General features: G+C 42.0%; 1 protein-coding gene across 1 annotated transcript in view; it reads left to right on the forward strand.

Annotated features, from left to right (window-relative positions):
* Positions 1–19,381, forward strand: part of pcdh7a (protocadherin 7a) — a 50,401-nt gene extending 31,020 nt beyond the window's left edge. Inside the window, exons 5-6 of the mRNA XM_052085227.1 lie at positions 14,957–15,158; positions 16,867–19,381. Of these exons, the coding sequence (XP_051941187.1) occupies positions 14,957–15,158; positions 16,867–17,402 (738 nt within the window). The 3' untranslated portion in view covers positions 17,403–19,381. The remainder of the gene's footprint in view (positions 1–14,956; positions 15,159–16,866) is intronic.
* The last annotated feature ends 713 nt before the right edge of the window (positions 19,382–20,094 follow it).

A 20,094-nucleotide genomic window follows, 5' to 3' on the forward strand; every position in this document is an offset into this window, starting at 1 on the left:
GCCACTCTGTCCATCACAAAAGGGCAGAGAGGGCTTCACTTAAGTCATTGGTGTCCAAACGCCTTGCGGCCCATGTCCCATTTTTACCAGCAAAACAACCAGCCACATATTCTAAAGTTAAAATGAAATACAGCTCACTTCCCATAGCATCTGCTTCATACTGTACATCCACTCTGCACTTGCAGTAAGTTTCCACAGCACCAGTGTGGTTGCATGCTTACATGGTTGATTAAAATCCCACCCTCTTTCGTGAAGGTTTTGAGATAGATAGATATTGTACATATATACAGTCATACCTCGGTTTTCGACCATAATCCGTTCCAGAAAGCTGTTCGAAAACCGATTTGTTTGAAAACCGAAACCACACTCTTTAAAAAAAAAATCTTTATTGAACACGTATGCTGCCAATGGAACACTACACGAGGAAGCGTCACTTCCTCATGTAAGGAAGGCAAGAGGAATCAAGTGCCGCATTCAAGTGCGCTCAGTTTGGTCGAGAACCAATTTTCGGTCGCAATCCGAAGCATAAAAACTCGAAATTTTTGGTCGAAAACCGATTTGGTTGAGAACAGAGACGTTTGAAAACCAAGGTTTGACTGTGTGTGTGTGTGTGTGTGTGTATATATATATATATATATATATATATATAATATATGCAAAGAGAGAGAGTGAGAGAGCGATTTCAAAAGGGGTATATAGATTCCTCGGTACCTCCTTGATGACTTTACTACTTTCCTATTTATACAGGGCTTCAGTTGTATCTTATGTCATCTTAGAGCGTTTCAGAAACGGCCCAAAAAACATGAGTAGGTATGTTTTTAGCCAAAACCTGAGGATACGTTCCACAAATACCGTCTGTGAAAATGCGGATTACTCTGTAATACTGCACAGCAACGGATTGACATTAAGCTAGCGTGTAAGTTTATCTTTATATTATCTAGCCGTGTCATTGTAAATTTTATTGACATGGCAATGTCAAATCTGTTGGACTGAGGGTTGATTCTATGACATTTAGGGAGTTTGAATATGGAGGTCCCGCTGTATCTGTGTGCGCATTTATGAATTGGAGTGAGAGGTCTTCGCGGGGCCATGGCCAACGCTGTATTTTCTCCAATCTGACAGCACATTAGGCCAAGATATGTTTAACCTTGTAGCATGAGTGACGCTGATTCTAAACTGGCAGGATGGATTTCAGTTTGTTGTGAAGCACCGTCACGTCACCCTTCTCTCGCTTCAGCCCGTCGAGCATCACAAGACAATGACTTGATATAAGAGAGAGAGAGGCCAGGAAGAGATGTAAGGCAAAGACGTGGCCAGATATGATAAACGACACCGGGCAATGGGCAAAAGTGTGACTTGTCGGAGTTAAAAGTGACAGTATATGGAAAGACAGAGTGGACAGAATGCATAGAAATAGCAAGTCTGCATTTGGAGGTGGAGTAGAGACCTTGCAGTCAGATATCTGATGTCTTTTATTGACTCCCTATTGTTCACAGCAGCATTCCTAATTACTCTCAACAAAGTGCACGTGTGTGTTTTTGTGTATGCGTGCTTATGTGTGTGAGTGAGTGATTACATCCTTATCCTCACTCTTACGTGACCATTCACTGCCTCCCCACAGTGATGCCATTGTTCACCCTCCTCTGGTCAAGTCTTAATGGACATTAGCAATGTTCGTAACGCGTACACAATTAGAGTCTAATGGTCCCCACAACTGGAGAGCAGTCATACATATGGATGGACGCCACTCGCACGCACACACACACAGGGTCCCTTGTGCGCCACCATCCTGTCGGCGTCTTTTTCCCACAATGGTCGTTGTCATGGATATTTAAAAGAGAATGACTGTTACAGGGATGAGCCGTGGAAAGCCATGAGCATCACGAGTGTGCCACACACACACATACACACACACACACACACACACACACACACACAAAAACCCATTGCAACAAAAGGAGCTAATCTGAGTCATGGGCATTTGTCCGGTAAGTCTGACCTCACATCACACTCCATAAGCTTTTGTTGCAGTTTTGTTTTCAACTCCCTATACATGGTTCAGGCTACACAAAGGGATAAACATTTCAAAAGCCTGTGGGCGGAGTCAGTGATTTTCACTGCTTTTCTGTGTGTGTGCATGCGTAGCAGCATGCATGTGTGTTAATGTGTGTGTGTGAGTGCACAAGCCCAGATGGAGTCTGGGAGTAGGCAAGTTTGGCCAATGCCAAGATGGACAGCTTGTTGATAACAAAGCTGTGGTGGATAGCAATGCGGTAGGCCAGAAGTGATCTCTCTCCACACACACGCACACATACACACACTTGTACAGTAAATAGTTAGGGCTATGATTGTGAGTTAAGTGGACACTAGCTGCGGTTAAGCTTTAATTGCTCCCAGCAAGAGAAAGAGATCTAGTGTCGAAGAGGTTCTACACTGCACTGCAATGGTGTTTATCAGGCTGTGGGGAGGGGTATTACCAGTGGTGCCCGCATGAGGGGCCCGCACTGCTGCAGTAGCGAGCGAGAGAGAGAGAGAGAGACACTGCATCGGGGCGATCAGATGACCTCGCTGCTGCGGTTAATGCTCTCTGGCATTCAGACACAAGGCTAAGGCTCTCCCTCATACCGCGGGGCTACTGTACTACAAGTTAGTTTGTGTGTGCGTATGCATGCGCTTGTGCATTTGTGTGTGTGTGTGTGTCGTGGGGACAAAGGATCATGCTACAAAGTTTGGTATAAGTAGCTCACAGTTCTTCATTTTGTTCTTTAGGTCTTCATTGAGTATTTCTGTACTCGTGCCGCACTCCCCCGCCCCCCCCACTCTCTGTACACCTCCTACCCAACTTGATCTGCCTCTCCTTAGCTCCCCCTCTTCTTCCTCTCTCTGCAGTGCAGCATGGTGATTATCATTCCTCTCACAGAGTCAGGCCCGATAGTCAGATACTGCTGAGCACCCTTCTCTATCACCTGCTCCTAGAGGGAGCAATGGAGGGAGGCAGACACAGAGAGAAGAGAGGAGTGAAGGAGAAGGTCTGCAGAGAGAGAGCGAGAGAGTGTGTGGAGGAGAGGGGAGAAATGCGGATAGGACGATACTTGGCGTAAGAGCGCAGGAGCATGAAAAAAGGACGACTGCTCGAGCTGCAGAGGAGGTCCCACTGCAACAAACTGCATATAAATGTGTGTGCTTGCGTGTGCGTGTGTGTACGCGCACGCCTCCGAATAAGTGTACCTAATGGGTATGTCATTGCACTACTCGCATGGCGGCCGACTGTGTGTTGTGGCAACAAGGCGCCTTGGCTCATCAACATGTGGGAGCAGACAGTTGCTGTTTGTTTCGCATCGTCCTTCCTCCCACCAGCTGTTTCAACTTGCTCCAAGTCATCTTCTGCATTCTGCAAATACCGTAAGAGGCGAGCCAAAAAGAACCCTCATAGCCCCCCCCCCCACTGCTGGTCAGAGTCTGTCAGCCCCACCAAACAACACAGACTGACAGGAACGATTTCATGTGCTAATCATTGTTTGTAAGCAGTATAACATGGAAACCTCTGCATGGGGGGCAAGAGGACCGAGTACAGGTTAGATCTGGACATTTTTCCACTTAGCAGATATTTTTTTTGTCATTCATTTTCTAAACGACATTAACATTACCATCTGAAAAAAAAACTTGTTTTGGTTTATAGCTTGGTTTACAAAAAACTTTACAATTACAAAGGTATCAATTTTTTTTATTCTATTAGACATGATAAGTGAGCATTCATTACAAAAATATAAAATAACACACAATAAGCACAAACATGAAAACTGAAGCTACAAATTCAATGAAACTCAAAACTGAAGTCAGTGAACATAAAAGATAACCACCTCGCACACCTTCCGAAATTAAATAATTAAAATGCCTGCTTTTTTAATTTTATTTTATTTGCATGCACGTTGTTCACTTATAAATTGTCCCCACCCCAAAAAAAATGGTGAATGTAAAGAAATAGTTCATCCGGCACACATCCAACAAATAATTTTCATTACTTATTTGTTGGTCGTTTGATTAGTTAGTTATGAGGGATGTCAGGAATCTAAATGTCACTGTATGATATTATAACGATATGAACCTCACGATATGATGATTATCACAATATTCTGGGCAGGTTGGCGAAATAAAAAAAATCTCACAATATTGTATCAAAACTCGCAAAAGAAAGTTCATGACATTGGCAAAAAAAATCTTGTTTTTCTACATCACGTCAGTGACACATTTTATTGTCATGTGTTTCTATTGGCTCAGGGCCCCAAAATATCACGGTCTATGTATGTGACATTGTTGTGTTCGACTGAAAGGGGATAAAACGTTTTTTTTTTGTTTTGTTTTTCTCCATAAATGTGCTGCTTTTAATAACAGAACATGACGACAATGATATTGTGGCAATTTTAATGTTGCAATATTGCAAGACTGTCATTACGGTTACAGCCCTACTAGTTATTCGATTGTCTGATTATCCAGCCAGAATATTTGCATATTAGTATTTATGTCAGGATATGATACATGCATACGACTGTATCAATCGCCTATCAAAAACACTACCTTCGTGGCAAATGTAACTATAATGTCGAGAGTCAGGATGACAACATAGTGTTGGGTCTCCATGTGCAAGCGCACTAAGTGTACAAACACTTTGTACTGTTTCCTTCATTTATCCGATGTTTTTCCTCATCTCCTTCCTCATCTCTGTCCGCTTGACCTCATACTTAGGCTCAGTAAACAATACATCTGTTCTTTGCAGCAAAGGCTCAAGGGGAAACACATTCCATGTCACTCACTGTACACACACACACACACACACAGAACATATGCACTGATTTAAATAAGGAGTGTAAATAAAACGCCTTCAAATGAGTTGTTAATACATCTGTCTCGTTCGCGCAGCTTGCCCTGAAATGCTTCCTGTCAGCATATTTCACCGCGTCTCCTCGTTAGTCTTTAATGCATAACTTCAACAGATACTTCAAACGGCCTCAAAAGATTCACGTATGAGTGTTTCATGAACAGGCCTAAAACTCACAACAAAGCCTGTAAGTGCACTCAATCACACAGAGGTCAAAGGTGAGTTTGCTGTATTCCCAGGTCCCTTTGGCAAAGTGATAAAAACAGACAAGTAAAGTGATGATAACAAAGCACAGTGTTAAGACTTACAATCTAGTTTGTGTTGATGAGATAAAACAAAGCATCAAAGATATTCATCTTCATATCTCACGAGCTAATTTCACACTTAAAGCATATGTGGGGAGAAAAAGATAAAATAAGGAATGGTGGATCGAATTAAATATTCATGGTGAAATGCTAATGAGTGCAAGAACTATGTTAAACGGTTGAACATTTTAGAAAACCCCAATTTCTCTAGTTTTTATTGGAGTTCAATAAGGTCAAATCCATTGAACAAAGCAACTGTAAAAAGTAAAGCAACCTCCTAGTGTTGTGAAATGTCATTTATTTTTAAACCACTGCACCGAATACAAATCGAAAATCGTAAGTGTGCATTTGTCATCAAGCTAACCGAGATTAAAAAGCCATTTTCATACCGGAGAGAACTACAGTATATTTGTGCACGGTGACACACGTGCTCTGGGTAAAAACTGCCGGGTGCATCTTCATTTTTGTGCCGGCGGCAAGTTTAGTTGACCCTGTTTGGGAATTTCGCAAACTGGCTACACCTCACCGGGTGTGCTAGTAGCCTGAGGGTGTTTTTTTTACATGCCATTGACAATTTGGTGACAAAACGTAAATCGGTTTGTGGGCCAGGTGGTGTAACATGATTTCGGTGGATTTGGCAGACAGATTCGGAACTCCTCCGATGTGCGAGGTGGATTTCCTTGCATTTCATTCTTTGTAAATATGACAACAGGGTGCATCGATCCCTCTGAATCATTTTCGAAATCAATTCATTGACTGCATTATGATTGTTATAATTATTATCATCTTTATTTTTGTGGGAGGGTCGGGGTTTCAAACGGGCACACTATCAGGTGTTGAAGGAGATCTCCACATGTCCACTTAGAAGCGTCCAATTTCACATCATCTGCAAGTGGAGATCTTGCAGTTCTTTATATCCAAACTTGGTATGAAGCCAAGTGCGTGTTGCCCACAGTAAACGGTTGGATTCCAGTTGATGTATCTAAACGTCCACGGTAGCGAATGAGTTAATAGATTCATATCAGCAGCAAGGAACAAGCGCAGCGACGCCAACTGATGTTTCATCACCGGATATCGAGTACATTAATGTGCAGACAACTACTGTGTGCTTACGAGAAATCTATTCATCATAGCATAAAAAATTAAATGAAATTTCACGGCACTGTACCGCTACTGTCTACTGGCACAAAAAAAAAAAAAACATGGAGGCTGCTGTCTTTATTTTAAAATTGCCTGTGTGTGTGTGTGCGTGTGCGTGTGCGTGTGTGTGTGTGTCTTTTCTTTTACCAACGCGAAAATTCAGATCACAGTGAATTTCGATGTTAGGTGTGCTTCAGTTATCTGCCTTAGTCGCAGCAATCATTTCGTAGACATTTACTTCCCCATTCAGTTGTGTCTCGGTGAGTATTCTATTAACCTAATTTTCATTTTTTGCTAATACGGCTGAAACAAGTCACACAATGAATAGGTCTTCCGTCCCTTTAGGGACCGCTAAGCCCCCTCAAAGTATTTGGTAAATCTGGCCTTTAATTGAGTCTTACAATATCCCATGTGGATGGCCATGATCCACTTTTTTGCCATGGAAATAATCACATTGAACAAGCGAAGACATGGCCACAAAATGAACTCGACTTTTAAGGACAGCGAGCAGCATAATTGGGATGCAAAGTTTCACCCCTCAATCTCTGTTTCGGAAAATATCAACTACCTGACAGGCGAGATTGCAAAGAGGATGTCAGGTGTCTTCTTGATTGACGGCCAGCCAATGCTGCTTCCACGCAAAACCACAGCAGCAGAAAAATAACTCCGTAGCAAATCCAATCGTGTGTTGATAAAAGAGGTATCCCTTGTGATAGCGGCCAACGGCAAGATAAGATTTCTGTGAGGAAAATTCGTATTGTCATCCATCCCTAGCTGTTAAATGTATGCATGCCTGAGAAGTCTCCTTTCAGTCTTTCGGGCAGGTCATAGCCTCCAGTCTGATCTACTTATATTTCACTTACATAAACCCTTCACATAAACAACCACACCTGACAGAAGCAATATGTAAACAATGTTGGATGACACCCAGGCTGAATCTTCCACTTACTGATTTAAATAAGCCTCCACATTATTTAGCTGACAATTATTTACCTTCTTTCTATTTCAACATTAGTCAATGATCTGTGTTTGTCTGGCAATTTAGATTTCCTGCAGATGTTTGCAATGTGTTTATTTGTGTTGTACGGGCAAACGTAGGTGTATACCGTGTTTCCCGTATTTTCGTGATTCACTAATTTGCAGATTTTGTTTTCGGAACTCGTCCTTCAGTATTCCTTGAAAAAAAAAACTGTTTTTGTGCTGAGGCCAAAACTGCTCTGGCCATCGTGCCCCAAAAAATTCTTGTTCCCCAAATTGAGGCAAAGCTCTGTATAAACAGTTTTTTAACGTAATGTTTTATATATATTTTATTATGGTAGCTATCTTTGTGAAAAGAAACACTCATTTTGAATTGTTGGCCTAAGTGACGTAGCCTACATTTAATACAGCTCCAGATATCATCCGATTAGTATTTGTGCCGCAGTGTTGGCAAGAGAAGCAGTAAATGAATGGTGCCAATGTCAGATACAAGTCTTCAGAATCGGCTGTGCTTTTAAATCTCATTAATATTGAACAATACCAGCCAAAATTCAATATGTTAAACATGAACAAACTGTATAATGTACCCAGCATGCTTTTTAAATCAATCAAGTCATTTATAATGAAATGCAAGGTTGGGGTTCTACAGTATTTGGATATATGCAAGTACCTCATTCATTTTCCGTTGTCGTACGAGTGAGAATCTTTGGAAGTGTTCAAAAGTCTGGAGGGGTACAAATGGATGACATCTGGATTCGTAATGAACCTTTGGTGTCAGCCTGCTAAAGTTAGGGTGCTCATCACTAGCAGTGAAAGTGTCCTTTCATCTAACTCATAGGTGTCAAACTCAGGTCCTGGAGGGCCGCTGTCCTGCATGTTTTCCAAGTCTCCATGTTGCAACACACCTGATTCAAATGATCAGATCATCAGCAAGCTCTGCGCAAGCCTGACGTTGAACCTGTTCATTTGAATCAGGTGTGTTGCAACAGGGAGACTTGGAAAACATGCAGGACAGCCTGAGTTTGACGCCTATGATATAACTCTAGCTAGCATGAGCATTTAGGAACAGGAAGAGTATTGTGCTAATAATAATTTACCAACCCTTCTTTGATTTGTATTTGTCCTTTTTGACTTTATATATTGTGAACGGGCCTCAATGTCACCTCAAACCCGTCGCCATTATTTATGACGAGAGGATGATTTGCTGGGCTGGAGTGAGACAAAAAACAAAAATTGAACATAACACGAACATTTTTGGCTTACACCGGTCCCTCATCATTTGCACAGCGCAACTACCTTGGAGGCTGTAGCTGATCATATTTGCTGTTGTTTATGTTTATTATGATGATCACATGTGGCAGTGCTGCACGAACAGAGTATGGCCTACAGTGTAAGCGACAATTAAGTAGAACTCCCATGCATTCTATATGCCCCCCCCCCCCACACCCCTAAGACTGAGGTCCGATAATGGGTCTGGATGGACAACTCCTTGTTGTCAAACCCCAAATTTATGCAAAATCTCCAGCGATCCCAAAGGATGCCGCTTCTCATCCAGACAACCCTGTTTGTTGTTTTGCCGTGTCTGAAGCTCATCTTGTTGATTCATTATGCAGACCGGCGTGTAGCAGGACGCAAACTGCTCATCCAACTGCAGTGCACGGTTCACACAAACGCTACCGTGCGCAGATGTCGTACGTATATACAAACACACGTGTTGAATATGCAGACACATGTAGCAAGAAGAGAGGGGAGACTGTTAATTAACTCAAAGTCGTTGATTCGCTTTGAACCGACTGCTGAGGAGGTTTACACACTAATTACCTTGATGGCGAAGGCAACCTGCGCGCGCGCACGCACACACACACACACACACACACACACACTCACGCGCGCGCACACACACATGCAAATGTGTGAAGTCTACCTCATAAGCGTACATACATTCGCACACACACACAGAAACAAACATGAAAGCTATTTTTTATTATTTTTTAAATTATATTTTATGATATTATTTTTTATTATTTTATTTTTGAAAGCTATATTTTTTAAATTCATATTCGCAAGTTGCATTCAGGGACACCATATTTCTTTTCGAGACAAAAAGGTTACAATGCACAAACTGTCAAGATTCCCCATGTTTGTACAAAGCAGCTGCATACATTAAACACACTGGCCAACACGCACGCGCAGCACAGTGGAGTAGAGCTCCCATGTCACTAGTGAACACTAATGGCCTGTGTAAGATGACTGGGAAGGGGTTTTTTAATATCCTCTGTCAAACTCAATTAATATTCCATCAGGCATGAATTCATAGGCAAGACTGCACCTTTCTCACCATTCACTTGTGTGTGTGTGGTCTTATGCGTAATACAGACACCAATAAAACTGAAGAGCAGCGACAATCGCACCTCGCGATTCTAATTTGGATCAGCAAAAACTTGTGCACATTCATAGATGCCCTCTCCTTGGGCTCTATATACTGTCTATATATATATATATATATGTAGATATATATATAGATATATATAGACAGCGCAGTTGTACTCAAGTGTAAAAACTGCCGCATCTTGATTTCCATGCCGGTGCAAACTCTCCTTTGGCCAGTTTGGGAATTTTGACAGGCTACTCTGCGCCATGGTGGGCGTGCGTTATGGCATACCGAGGGTATTTCCTTTGACAAGCGCCCGGAGCTCATGATATTTTAATGGCGCAAAGTCATTTGAACTTTATGCCTGCTGGAACCTGATCTGACCATTGGTGCAATCATGCTGATAACCGCGTACGGATAAAAACACATGCTCGCCAGCAAAAACAGAATATGCTTGTTTTGTTGTGTTCCCCCGCTGGTCTTAGTGTTGTCACACACAGCCCGGTGGAAGGTGGTCTCCAAGCGTCCACTTCACAGATCTTAGATCTCCAGAGCCAAAATGATATCATCAGCCCATAGGGGGTTGCTTGCAGTTCCTTAATAAAGTACTTTGTGTGATTTGATCTGCCGCCGGACCCAAGCGAATCAGTTTCTTCTTCCGCCATGTCGAGGACCAGCAGTAATAATAATAAGCAGTAACTAATGGTCAGTGTGAGGTTGGACACATTGTTACTCACGTATTTCACAGTTCCTTTAACTTTGTTCCTTCATCCTGACTATGGTCCACTGTAGCGTCTTTTTTGACTGAAGACTGTGGGGCAGGTGGCTTTTTCCAAGAGAAGAACATAGTTATGGGTAATTGTGATGTTCCTGCATTTAACGCACGTGCATCCGTGTCAGGTCTCTTCTAAGGTAGGCAGTGATATCCTTTTTACAATCTCACAACCTCTTCTCTACTTTTTTTTTTTGTTTCCTTCATGTTAGGGGCTGTTATGGCTGTTGCTGATTATTGCGTGCGTGTGTGTGCCCGCATGTGTGTTTTTGCGTGTATAAAGGGTCGATCGCAGGAGGTGCGTGGCTTGAAAAGTAGATATTTGGCCAAAAACGGTTGAGACTGTTGAGATTGGTCTACGGCCCCTTGGCCAATTAGGATGCAGAACACAATGCACTGTAAAGCATAAAAAATAAAATGAAATAAAAGAAGACGCACTGAAAATGTGGTGAAACAGCGAAGCCGTGAAAGGTGAATGGTGTTTTGGCGAGGTTTTGCTCTCATCTTGAAGCACCAAGAGTCCACAAGCTACCACTAAAGCAATATTTGGGACATTAAAGATGGCTTCAGCCTGAGGACACAAAGATGTTTCATCAACATAGGATTGGATCCAAAATACAATCGGTTCTTCATTCGACCCACCCAAAATGTTGTCTGAAATGTGCAAGCATCATTCTGATAAAATCTCGAAAGGTTTTCACGTGCAAAGTCAAAGGAGTAGTTTTAAAAACACCGCTTTGATATGAAAATATTGACTTGAACTTTGAAGTCTAATTAAAAAAAAAGTAGTGGCTGGGACTAGATGAAAAGCGAAAGCGTGAAGGTCATAACACATTCAATTTGGACACTAATTGAATTTAACGAGTCAAAGTTTTGCTGAAGACATGCCATTTCACACAAGACATTTTGTTTTTTTTGTTTCTCCCCCAAGGATGACGGCAAGCAAGGTTGGTTGAGTGAAGGAGAAGAGAAGGTCTCATAACCAGGTCAAGGACACATTATTGATCGGCTCATCATACCGTAAAGCTGACTGGTATACACACGAAGTGGAAAAAATGAAGCTCGAAAGAAAGCAGTCCAAAGAGAAGAGGGAGAGTTACTGTTGGGGGAAGCAGAGTTGACTGCATTCAGAAGGATGACTAGGGGAGGAGTTTCATTGCAGCACTAGAATGGAGTGGAGGGGAAATAAAATTAGCAGGGTGAAAGAATGAAAGAGGGCACCTCAGACCAGCAAGGGAACCAGAGGGAAATTGAATTACATTGAATTATGGCCCAACTGATGAAATCTGTAGCGGAACAGACACACACACGCACACACACACACCACACACCACACACATACACACACTTTAGGCACATAGAGATCATGAATTAAAGAAAACATGCACATTTTTCAAGCTATAAATCGAAAATCTGCAGCAAAGATACTTTTATCTTTACATACTTGTCCGAATGCTTTTTGGCTCAAACAGTTGAATTCTTGTCCCATTCAACATGCTTGGTGCTGTCCATGATGAATTATTAGTTCCCTCAAAAGCTGAATGTAATTTGTTGCAGGAAGCTAGTCCATTTGTCTCTATGTGTCTTTTGATTGGTTGACACCCAGTCCAAGGTGTCACAGATCGGCCAAAGTCAGCTCAGATATGTTTCCCTTGCATTCCGTATTGTACAACATGTTTGCTTCATTTTACAGTTTCCACGTTGTTAGTTCCCAAAGGGCAGGTTTCTAATAGCCAAAGAAAATGTCACAGTTTTGAATCTGCGATATTTTTGAAACCATTATTTTCTTTTTCTTTTGTATTTCATTCCACCTGCGACCATAACCAGATGTGACAAACTGTATTTCTTTATCAAATGTATTTGCTTTAAGCCAGGAGTGGAGAAGGTAATATGACTGAGGAAATTAACCTGTTCTCAGTTGCCATAGTTACACTCTCTCAAGTCTAAACGTGATGTTTTTCAGAAAAGGTATCCAATGTCTGACTTGTGTACATCGTGAAAGGGCATCGGGGTCCCGAGTTTTCATTTATCCATGAGAGGAAAACAGTTTGGCGGCAGCTCCGTATCAATTGTTAGTGACGTCAACAAGCCCAACATCAGAAAAGGAAACCTGTTGACTCAAACCACACAAATATTTTTTTTTTAATCCATTTTAGCTTCGCAATAACAAATCTTCCTCTCCTTGCAATCAAATAAGCAAAGCCGCAATAGAAAAAGACATTTGGACACCTGGCCATTGTGGGAATTGTGTATCCATTTACTGAGAAGATTGTTTGTGGGGTCATAATGGTGCTTTTCCATTATCCCGGTTGCACACTGAGACTGCCTTGCTTGGCCACGAGTGGTCGTTTTTCCATTAGACTTTTTCGTGGCCAAAATGGTACAAATGCAACTGCATTTTACAACCAATATTGGGACTGTCTTCTTAATTAATTTTGGCTGTGTTTTACTCTCTAACGTGTATTAGGCGAGAATATTCCCTCTGTGTGGAAGAAAAGAAAAAGACTTTTTCATCCCAGCCGTCCATCACGTTCTCCTTCAGATTATCCTGAGGCGACATTGTATCGAGTTGAGGGTTTTCCCGCCCTAATCTGCATTGAGATTTTTTTTTTTTTGCTGCTTCTTTTTTCTTCCTCCCCCTCACAAGGCGTATTTCAAAGTTGATGGAAATTGAAAGGGTTCTAATGTTTAGGTGTTCAGGTAAACGGCTTTGAGAAGAGCTATGAGCTGTGTGTTCTAGAAATTGGCTTCTGGGTGCTGAGTGATCCCTCAGGGCCACAAGGAGTCATTTAACACTCTGTGATGTACGCTTCCTTGACTCCATTCGCGACACAGAGGTGATTTGTGTGGTGGAAATCACAGCAGGTGCGATGCCGGCTTTGAGGGAATGATGTGGACTTCCTGATTCATCCTTTTGGTAAAATTGCAGTGACAAAGCACCCCTGGAGCTTTGTCACTGGTGGTTCTGCACAGCCCACTGTTGGACGCACTGATTGCAAACAACTAAAAGATTTCAAAGTTTTCTTTGGTATTAAAAACGATATACGAAATGTAACTGCTCGTCATGATGCTTCAAGTTCAATCTCAGTGCAAAAGAAGGCCTTTGGCACACTTATGTAAATGAATTGTACCCAACTAAGAAATGTTTGATATGTTCAAACAACCTTAAAGCTACTCACGCACACAAACTCAAGTTCAACTTCAGGTGAAATTTGAATGGTCAAAGACTATGAGCCCGACCTTGGTAGATTGGTGCCATGCTCTCGGCGCAAGAATGAGTGTAACTTCTTTTTCGTGTCAGCGCAAGTCTGGTCTACCATGTTTGGGAGTGTGTTGCGCCTCTCTTTGCATTGTAGTGCACGGAGTCGCCCCTGATTCATCACACAATTTGGTCACAGAGTAGTCTGTACTCAGTATAAAAACAGTTGCGTTATCATTTTTCAGGCCAGGGTGGTGGTTTAGTTAAATATGTTTGTGAATTTGGTAGACACACTACACCTCACTGGGTGTTTCTGCCTCGCCCCCAGTGCATCTGCAAATTTGGTTAGAAAAAGTAGGCTAGATTTTAGACTTGCAAAAACAGTTCTAACTCCGCACAGGTAATGCTTTTTTGGTGTATATGATCGAAGCGAAGGCATGTATGATGGGCGTCATCGTACTTCATTTATAAATATGTCACCAGCGTGGGCCAGTCCCTCTGAATCACTGTAGAAATGAATTCATTCGATGAATTATAATCTTTACTATCTTACAATATTTTAATCGCACCCGGTCACAATTTGAGAGGTGGGGGTGTGTGAGTTTCACAATCGGATGCACAATGGGGAGTGGAAAGCGGTCTCCCTTTGCCCACGCCACGTGCATGGCTGACGACATCATCCGCCAGGGGAGGTCTTGCAGTTTAGCTTCCAATGTCATGCATGTACCCCAGCGAGTCTATTCCGTATTTCCGCAATGTCTTGATTTTGATCCAAATCTAACAAAATACCAAAGAAAACTCCACCAATGTGCAGTTAAACTGCACTTTGTGCGAGATAAGCAGTTTGGATAATGGTGAATGGATGAATATTGTCATCATACACACAGCAGATTGATGAAATGATTGCCTCTCAGAGTGTTCTACAAAACACAAATACTGCAAAACAAACACAAATAAAATGCGTCATGATTTTTTTTCAACGTTCATTCACAGCCTTATAATGCTGTATCTCTATCAACTATTCAATGCCGCTCAACTCATCTAGGCAGACCAAAAGCTTTGTCAACATCAGCCATTGCCCAACAGTTTTAATCTAAACAGGATTACTTGAAAAAGTTTGAAAAGCTGCCGTGATTGGTGGATGACATGATCCCGCATTGTATCCGCCGTGCACATAAACACCATCAGATAATCTCAATATGTCTTTGCAGCCCACTGCCTATACCTAATCCCCAGATTGCGAATCTCAGATTAGTAGTCTCCCTGATGATTAATCCCATATTGTTTGTGTTTTGTATCTGCGCTTGCCCCGCAGGGGACCCTTCGCCGGGTGACCTTCTCAGTGGTAAACCAGGCCCAGGATGCCAGTTGCTATGACAGTGGCCTGGAGGACTCAGAGACCCCCAGCAGCAAGAGTTCATCGGGGCCACGTTTGGGAGCCCTGCCACTGCCTGAGGAGGGATACGAGCGCACCACACCCGAAGGCAGTGTGGGGGAGGAGGAGCATGTGGAGAACGGTCAGTGGGCACGCAGACGCATTCGACATACTCATTCACACACACGCACAGCCAAATTCCATTTAAACGGGTGAAAGCAACTCACCCTTGCGTTTTTCTTCTGTGGCCTAACCAACTTGTCCACAAAAAGAGGAACATGCACACGATTTTAGGTGTTACTTATATGATTGAATTTTTTATTTACAAAATGTAAGTTTTTATCTCTGACAGCAGATAAAATATTTTGTTTTGGCAGAAACTTGCAAGTTATTTTTCAAATCAAATCACCACCATGCTTGCAGAAAGACAACATTTGTCCTTTTCATCCTTCCCCTGAACAGCATGTGGACATGACAATGCCGGAGGAACTTTGGTAATGCACGAAGGTCACTGTGACCTAAGATTCTTAAGGAACTGTGCGTATGGTTTAATGCTGCTTTCACACAAACAGGAGGATTCTGGATTTTATTTATTTTTTTACTCATGGGGAGTTTCATAACTTTTCTCCATAGTCAGATGAAAAGGGGGATTTAGCATTGAGACATGATAATGCTTGTTTAGGTTCGACCTAGAAGCACTTTGAAAGGGTGGGCCAACTGAAAGAACTATTTTTCTGTTTGTTTCATTTCATTTCTGCAATTTTACCAAAAGTGATTTTTCGAATGTGGATGTTGTCGTTCAGAACAGGAACTGTAGGAGTGCTCAGCTCACAATGTTAAGTGTAGAGCACCTTGCAGTTTGCACACTGGTATAAAAAAAACCATGACAATAAAAAATATAAAAAGTAATAACACAAGTGGTCACATGCTCGTACATTGTGTTGACATATTCCATGCATTCCTTTTCTAGACCACTTGTCCTCATTAGAATCACGGGTAGACGAGAGACTATTACAAATATTATGTTTTTTTCAACACTTTATGCTTCCACCACGTCAAATGTCATATGTGCTACTCTCCTGCTTTGAATTTAAAGGGAATGGGAGAGCTCGAGCTGCTTCCATTGGTGTTCACACCCATGACGGCACAAATGCTCATTTTTACAAAAATACAAAAAGAAAGAAAACGCCACTGATGCACACAGTATGGTCGCGCATTGACTCATACTGGGCTTGAAAATATGTTTTTTGTAATGAGGGAGAAAAAGCCAGTCTACCGGTCCACCGTGCTGCCCGAAAGAAATCTCAATGAAAACAAACACCACATTCGCAAAAACAATTTTTTGTGCATCTATTTTGGATTTAAAAAATAAAAGGCAAAAATAAACATGTTTCTTAATTTCTTATCAGACACTGACAGTCAGACAGACATTCATTCAGTACACCTTGGGATTTGTGTGTTGACATGCCTTGAAAGGCCGTGGTATAGTTTGTGATGTCAGGGGCTGTGCAACCAGTTCCAGTTATCTATATATGAATCATGTGGTGAGTGCAAATGTCTTCATTTTGCATTTACGCAATTGTCCCGTTTTAATAAACGGTTGAAAGTGCATCAGCGAGTATTGTTCTGAAATCAGCATATATTGTATTGTATAGTATTGTCTTCACTTTTCTTTAGCTGCAGCAGCATGGTTTAAGATCTCTCATCATTTTATTATTTAAATAAATAAATAAATCAAACTAACAACTGCTCGTAACCTGAACAAGTCCTAATTTGGAGCAATTGTAAGTCAAGATACCATGAAATCTTGGGGTTTGTTTTTTCTAAGTTGCTTCTTCTTGTGCGTTTAGATGCCAGGCAGCTGCCAGATGTGGCTCTAACCGGAAAGTGCACACGTGAATGTGATGAGTTCGGCCACTCTGACACATGCTGGATGCCCGTCCGCCCGTCCCCTCGCCAGCGCCAACGCCACGGCAGCGACCCCCCGCGGCTCTCCACCTTCGCCCCCGGTGACGACAACAACAATCTGCGCAGAAACGAACACGAGAGCGACAGCGAAAGCGCGGGCAGCGCCGGCAGCTCAGAACCGGGTGTGGTCATGGCGGGAGAAGGTCAGAGGTTACCACTAGTCAACGGCGATCCTCTCGGCACCCTGGGAAGAGGCAACAAGAACATGGGCGACCACAATCGGAACCTTCTCAACCGTAAGATGACCTCGGCGTCGTACGACACCTTCAGCAGCGCCGGCTTCGGGCGGAGTCATCAAGCTGAGGAAGGAGGAGAAGGAGGCGAGAGCCCAGCAGAGGTCATACCGCTGACTCGGACTGGAGGGGACTACAAGACCACATCCTGCCTCACGTTGTCACGCCGTGAAGTCTACCTGTGACCCCCTTCCCATGCCGCAATCGCTCCAGTGGCTCGTCCCAAGGACAATGTGAAAATGTTGTTCCCAAAAAGTTGTACATGAGGTGGAAACTTCAGAATTGTAATATTTAGAGGCACTTAAACTTCAGCGAGTGATGGATCAACTATTTTGAGAGCCCCCGCCAGGAGTACTTTCCTTTCAAAAACAAACAAAACAAGAAGGAAAAAAAGTTGCCTAGAGGCAATGATTCTATTACGTCCATGTGGGGGAGGAAGACTTCATCTCGTCTTTTTATACCTGAACCTGATGCATGCCTGACCTTCTGCCACCGAGGCAACTGTGTGAAGAATAGAGAGAGCGTGAAAAAGAGAGAGAGACTGAGTAAATCACGCCACACGGGCTTCGGTATAAAATCAAACTTTTAAGACCCTATCATCAAACATTCAGTCACGTCCAGTCAGAATAAATAAGTACCAAAAAAAAATAAAAAATACTGACTGGGTAATTTCCGCATTTATTAGCGCCACACTGGAAATCAAAAAGAAAAAAAGTTGTTGAAAGATAAAAACTTCATGTGATGAGACATATTTGTGATGTTTTAAGGATAAAGTCATTGTGTTACAATAAAACTCTAAAACTACAAAAACAAAATCTTGATGGGAAAGTCATAGTTTACTTCGTTAAAATCTTTTACGAGAATTAAGTTCTAAAGTTCCAAGAACAAATTTGTGAATCTGTCATTTTAATGAGTGAATTTCCGCAAGGACATAACTGCACTCAGATCTTATGAAAAACATAAAAGGCTCCATAGGCAAGATTTCTAGTTAATGAGCACAACTAATGCAGTGATATCATTGAGGTTGCTTCTTAGGAACAGACAATCATTCACACAATCACATGAAACTGTACTTTGTTATAAAATGACAATTTTTATGTAACAGTATTGCTTTATTCTAAAATTAAAATAAATAAATACATAAATAAATAAATAAATAACCTTCGGGTGTCCCCGTAATACTACGTGACTTGATTCACGTCACAGTTTCACTTTCTTTTTCTTCTCTTTCAGTCTTTTTTTTTTTTAGTGTGGCCCTAATACTGCGTACTTTGATTCATACCAGTTCGACACAACACATAGATAATATAAAAGTTCAAATACATTAAAATACCTTGAGGAGTACCTCGCACTTAGAGTTTAGAAACATATTTTGTACCTTGATGGATTAAAACGCGACTATAACTGTACTTTTACTTCTGACACTCAACCATTGAACAAGTGTAAACAGTTACTGTACATTGGAAATATTATTGATGATCTTTATGGTCCTGTATGCAGGTTCCCCTTCATTTCTATTAACAGATTGCAACAATGTGGTTTTTTAAAAAAAAAATTATGATACAATATAACCACTCAGAACACACAGCATCAATAGTATCACGGCGCGTTTACACATTGCCTTCGCATTCAGCTTGTATGTATATAAAGTAGGCGCGTTAGACAACAAAGCGGCATTCTATGCTCACCGACATAACCCGTGACCCCCTCAGCGTGTACGCAAGCCCGCCGACACGCACGAGCTCGCGGGCATGTGAAGATCAATCCACGCAAAAGCATTTATACATTCTGGAAGACATGCATACTTTCAGTGACATTGTAACATAAAGACGAATGGGCATTGGCTTTCATGCAGAAAACAAGCACACTGTCATTAGGAGGATGTGCAGTCATTATGCACTGCTTAAGTGCAACACTTTGCCTGATCCCCCTCCAGCCGATATTTAAACATGAAATATATTCAAATGACATCCTGCGCCATTAAAATGAATTCCATCTACTGTATGTAACATTAGACAACGTGCAGATAAGACATATTCAGCATAGTGTAAGTAGGACTCATAGGTAAAGGACTAAAAATAAAAGCTGACTCTGCATGAAAGATAACGCTAACTATTTCTTTGCTCTACCAAAAAAAAAAAAAAAAAGAATGAAAGATGGAAAACCACAAGCCTTTTTTTTTTTGTTAACATGCCAGTTTGGATACATCTGTAATATAAGTGTGTGCTTACGGTTAAATAATGTTGGCAGAAAGAGGTGACATCTTGAAATGGAGGGTGCAAAAACCAACTTGGAAATTCAGAACCCTTTTTAATTTGAGCAAATGGTGCCAAGCTGACGCGAGCGTGCATGAACTCCCTGGTCCTTCCCGCCGAGGAGCGGCTGCGGATCGAGGCCAGCACATCTTAATTCCCATCATCAGAGTGTGGCTGGGGATAATAGGGTTAGCACGTCCCTCTGGTCTTAATGAGTTCCTTTTCTGGCTCTTCTCTCCTCCCTTGATCTACACATATCTTATTATGAACGTCTTAATATGTGAATGTAACCGGAAACTGTAGGGAAGTGTGTCTCCTTATTGTTCTGGAAAGACAGGACTTTCGGAAGGTTGTGGCGCCGCAGTTTCACCAAGATTTCCAACGGAGGATGACAGTCGAGATGGAACTTAAAGCGGGAAAATTCAATGAGAACATCACAGCCGGAAAGTGGCACATTTTTAGGTGAATAATGACACTTTGTATACATGTATATACCTTCACCTTAACCGATATGTGAGTGACGGACACCCCTGAGCTTGATTTTCAGCTGTCCCTTCCTGGAGCCATCCTCATATCCAAATGTACTGAGTTTTGCTTCTGATGGACTGAGGATCAATCCACG

Source organism: Hippocampus zosterae, chromosome 13 (assembly GCF_025434085.1).
Source record: "Hippocampus zosterae strain Florida chromosome 13, ASM2543408v3, whole genome shotgun sequence".
Lineage (NCBI taxonomy): Eukaryota > Metazoa > Chordata > Actinopteri > Syngnathiformes > Syngnathidae > Hippocampus > Hippocampus zosterae.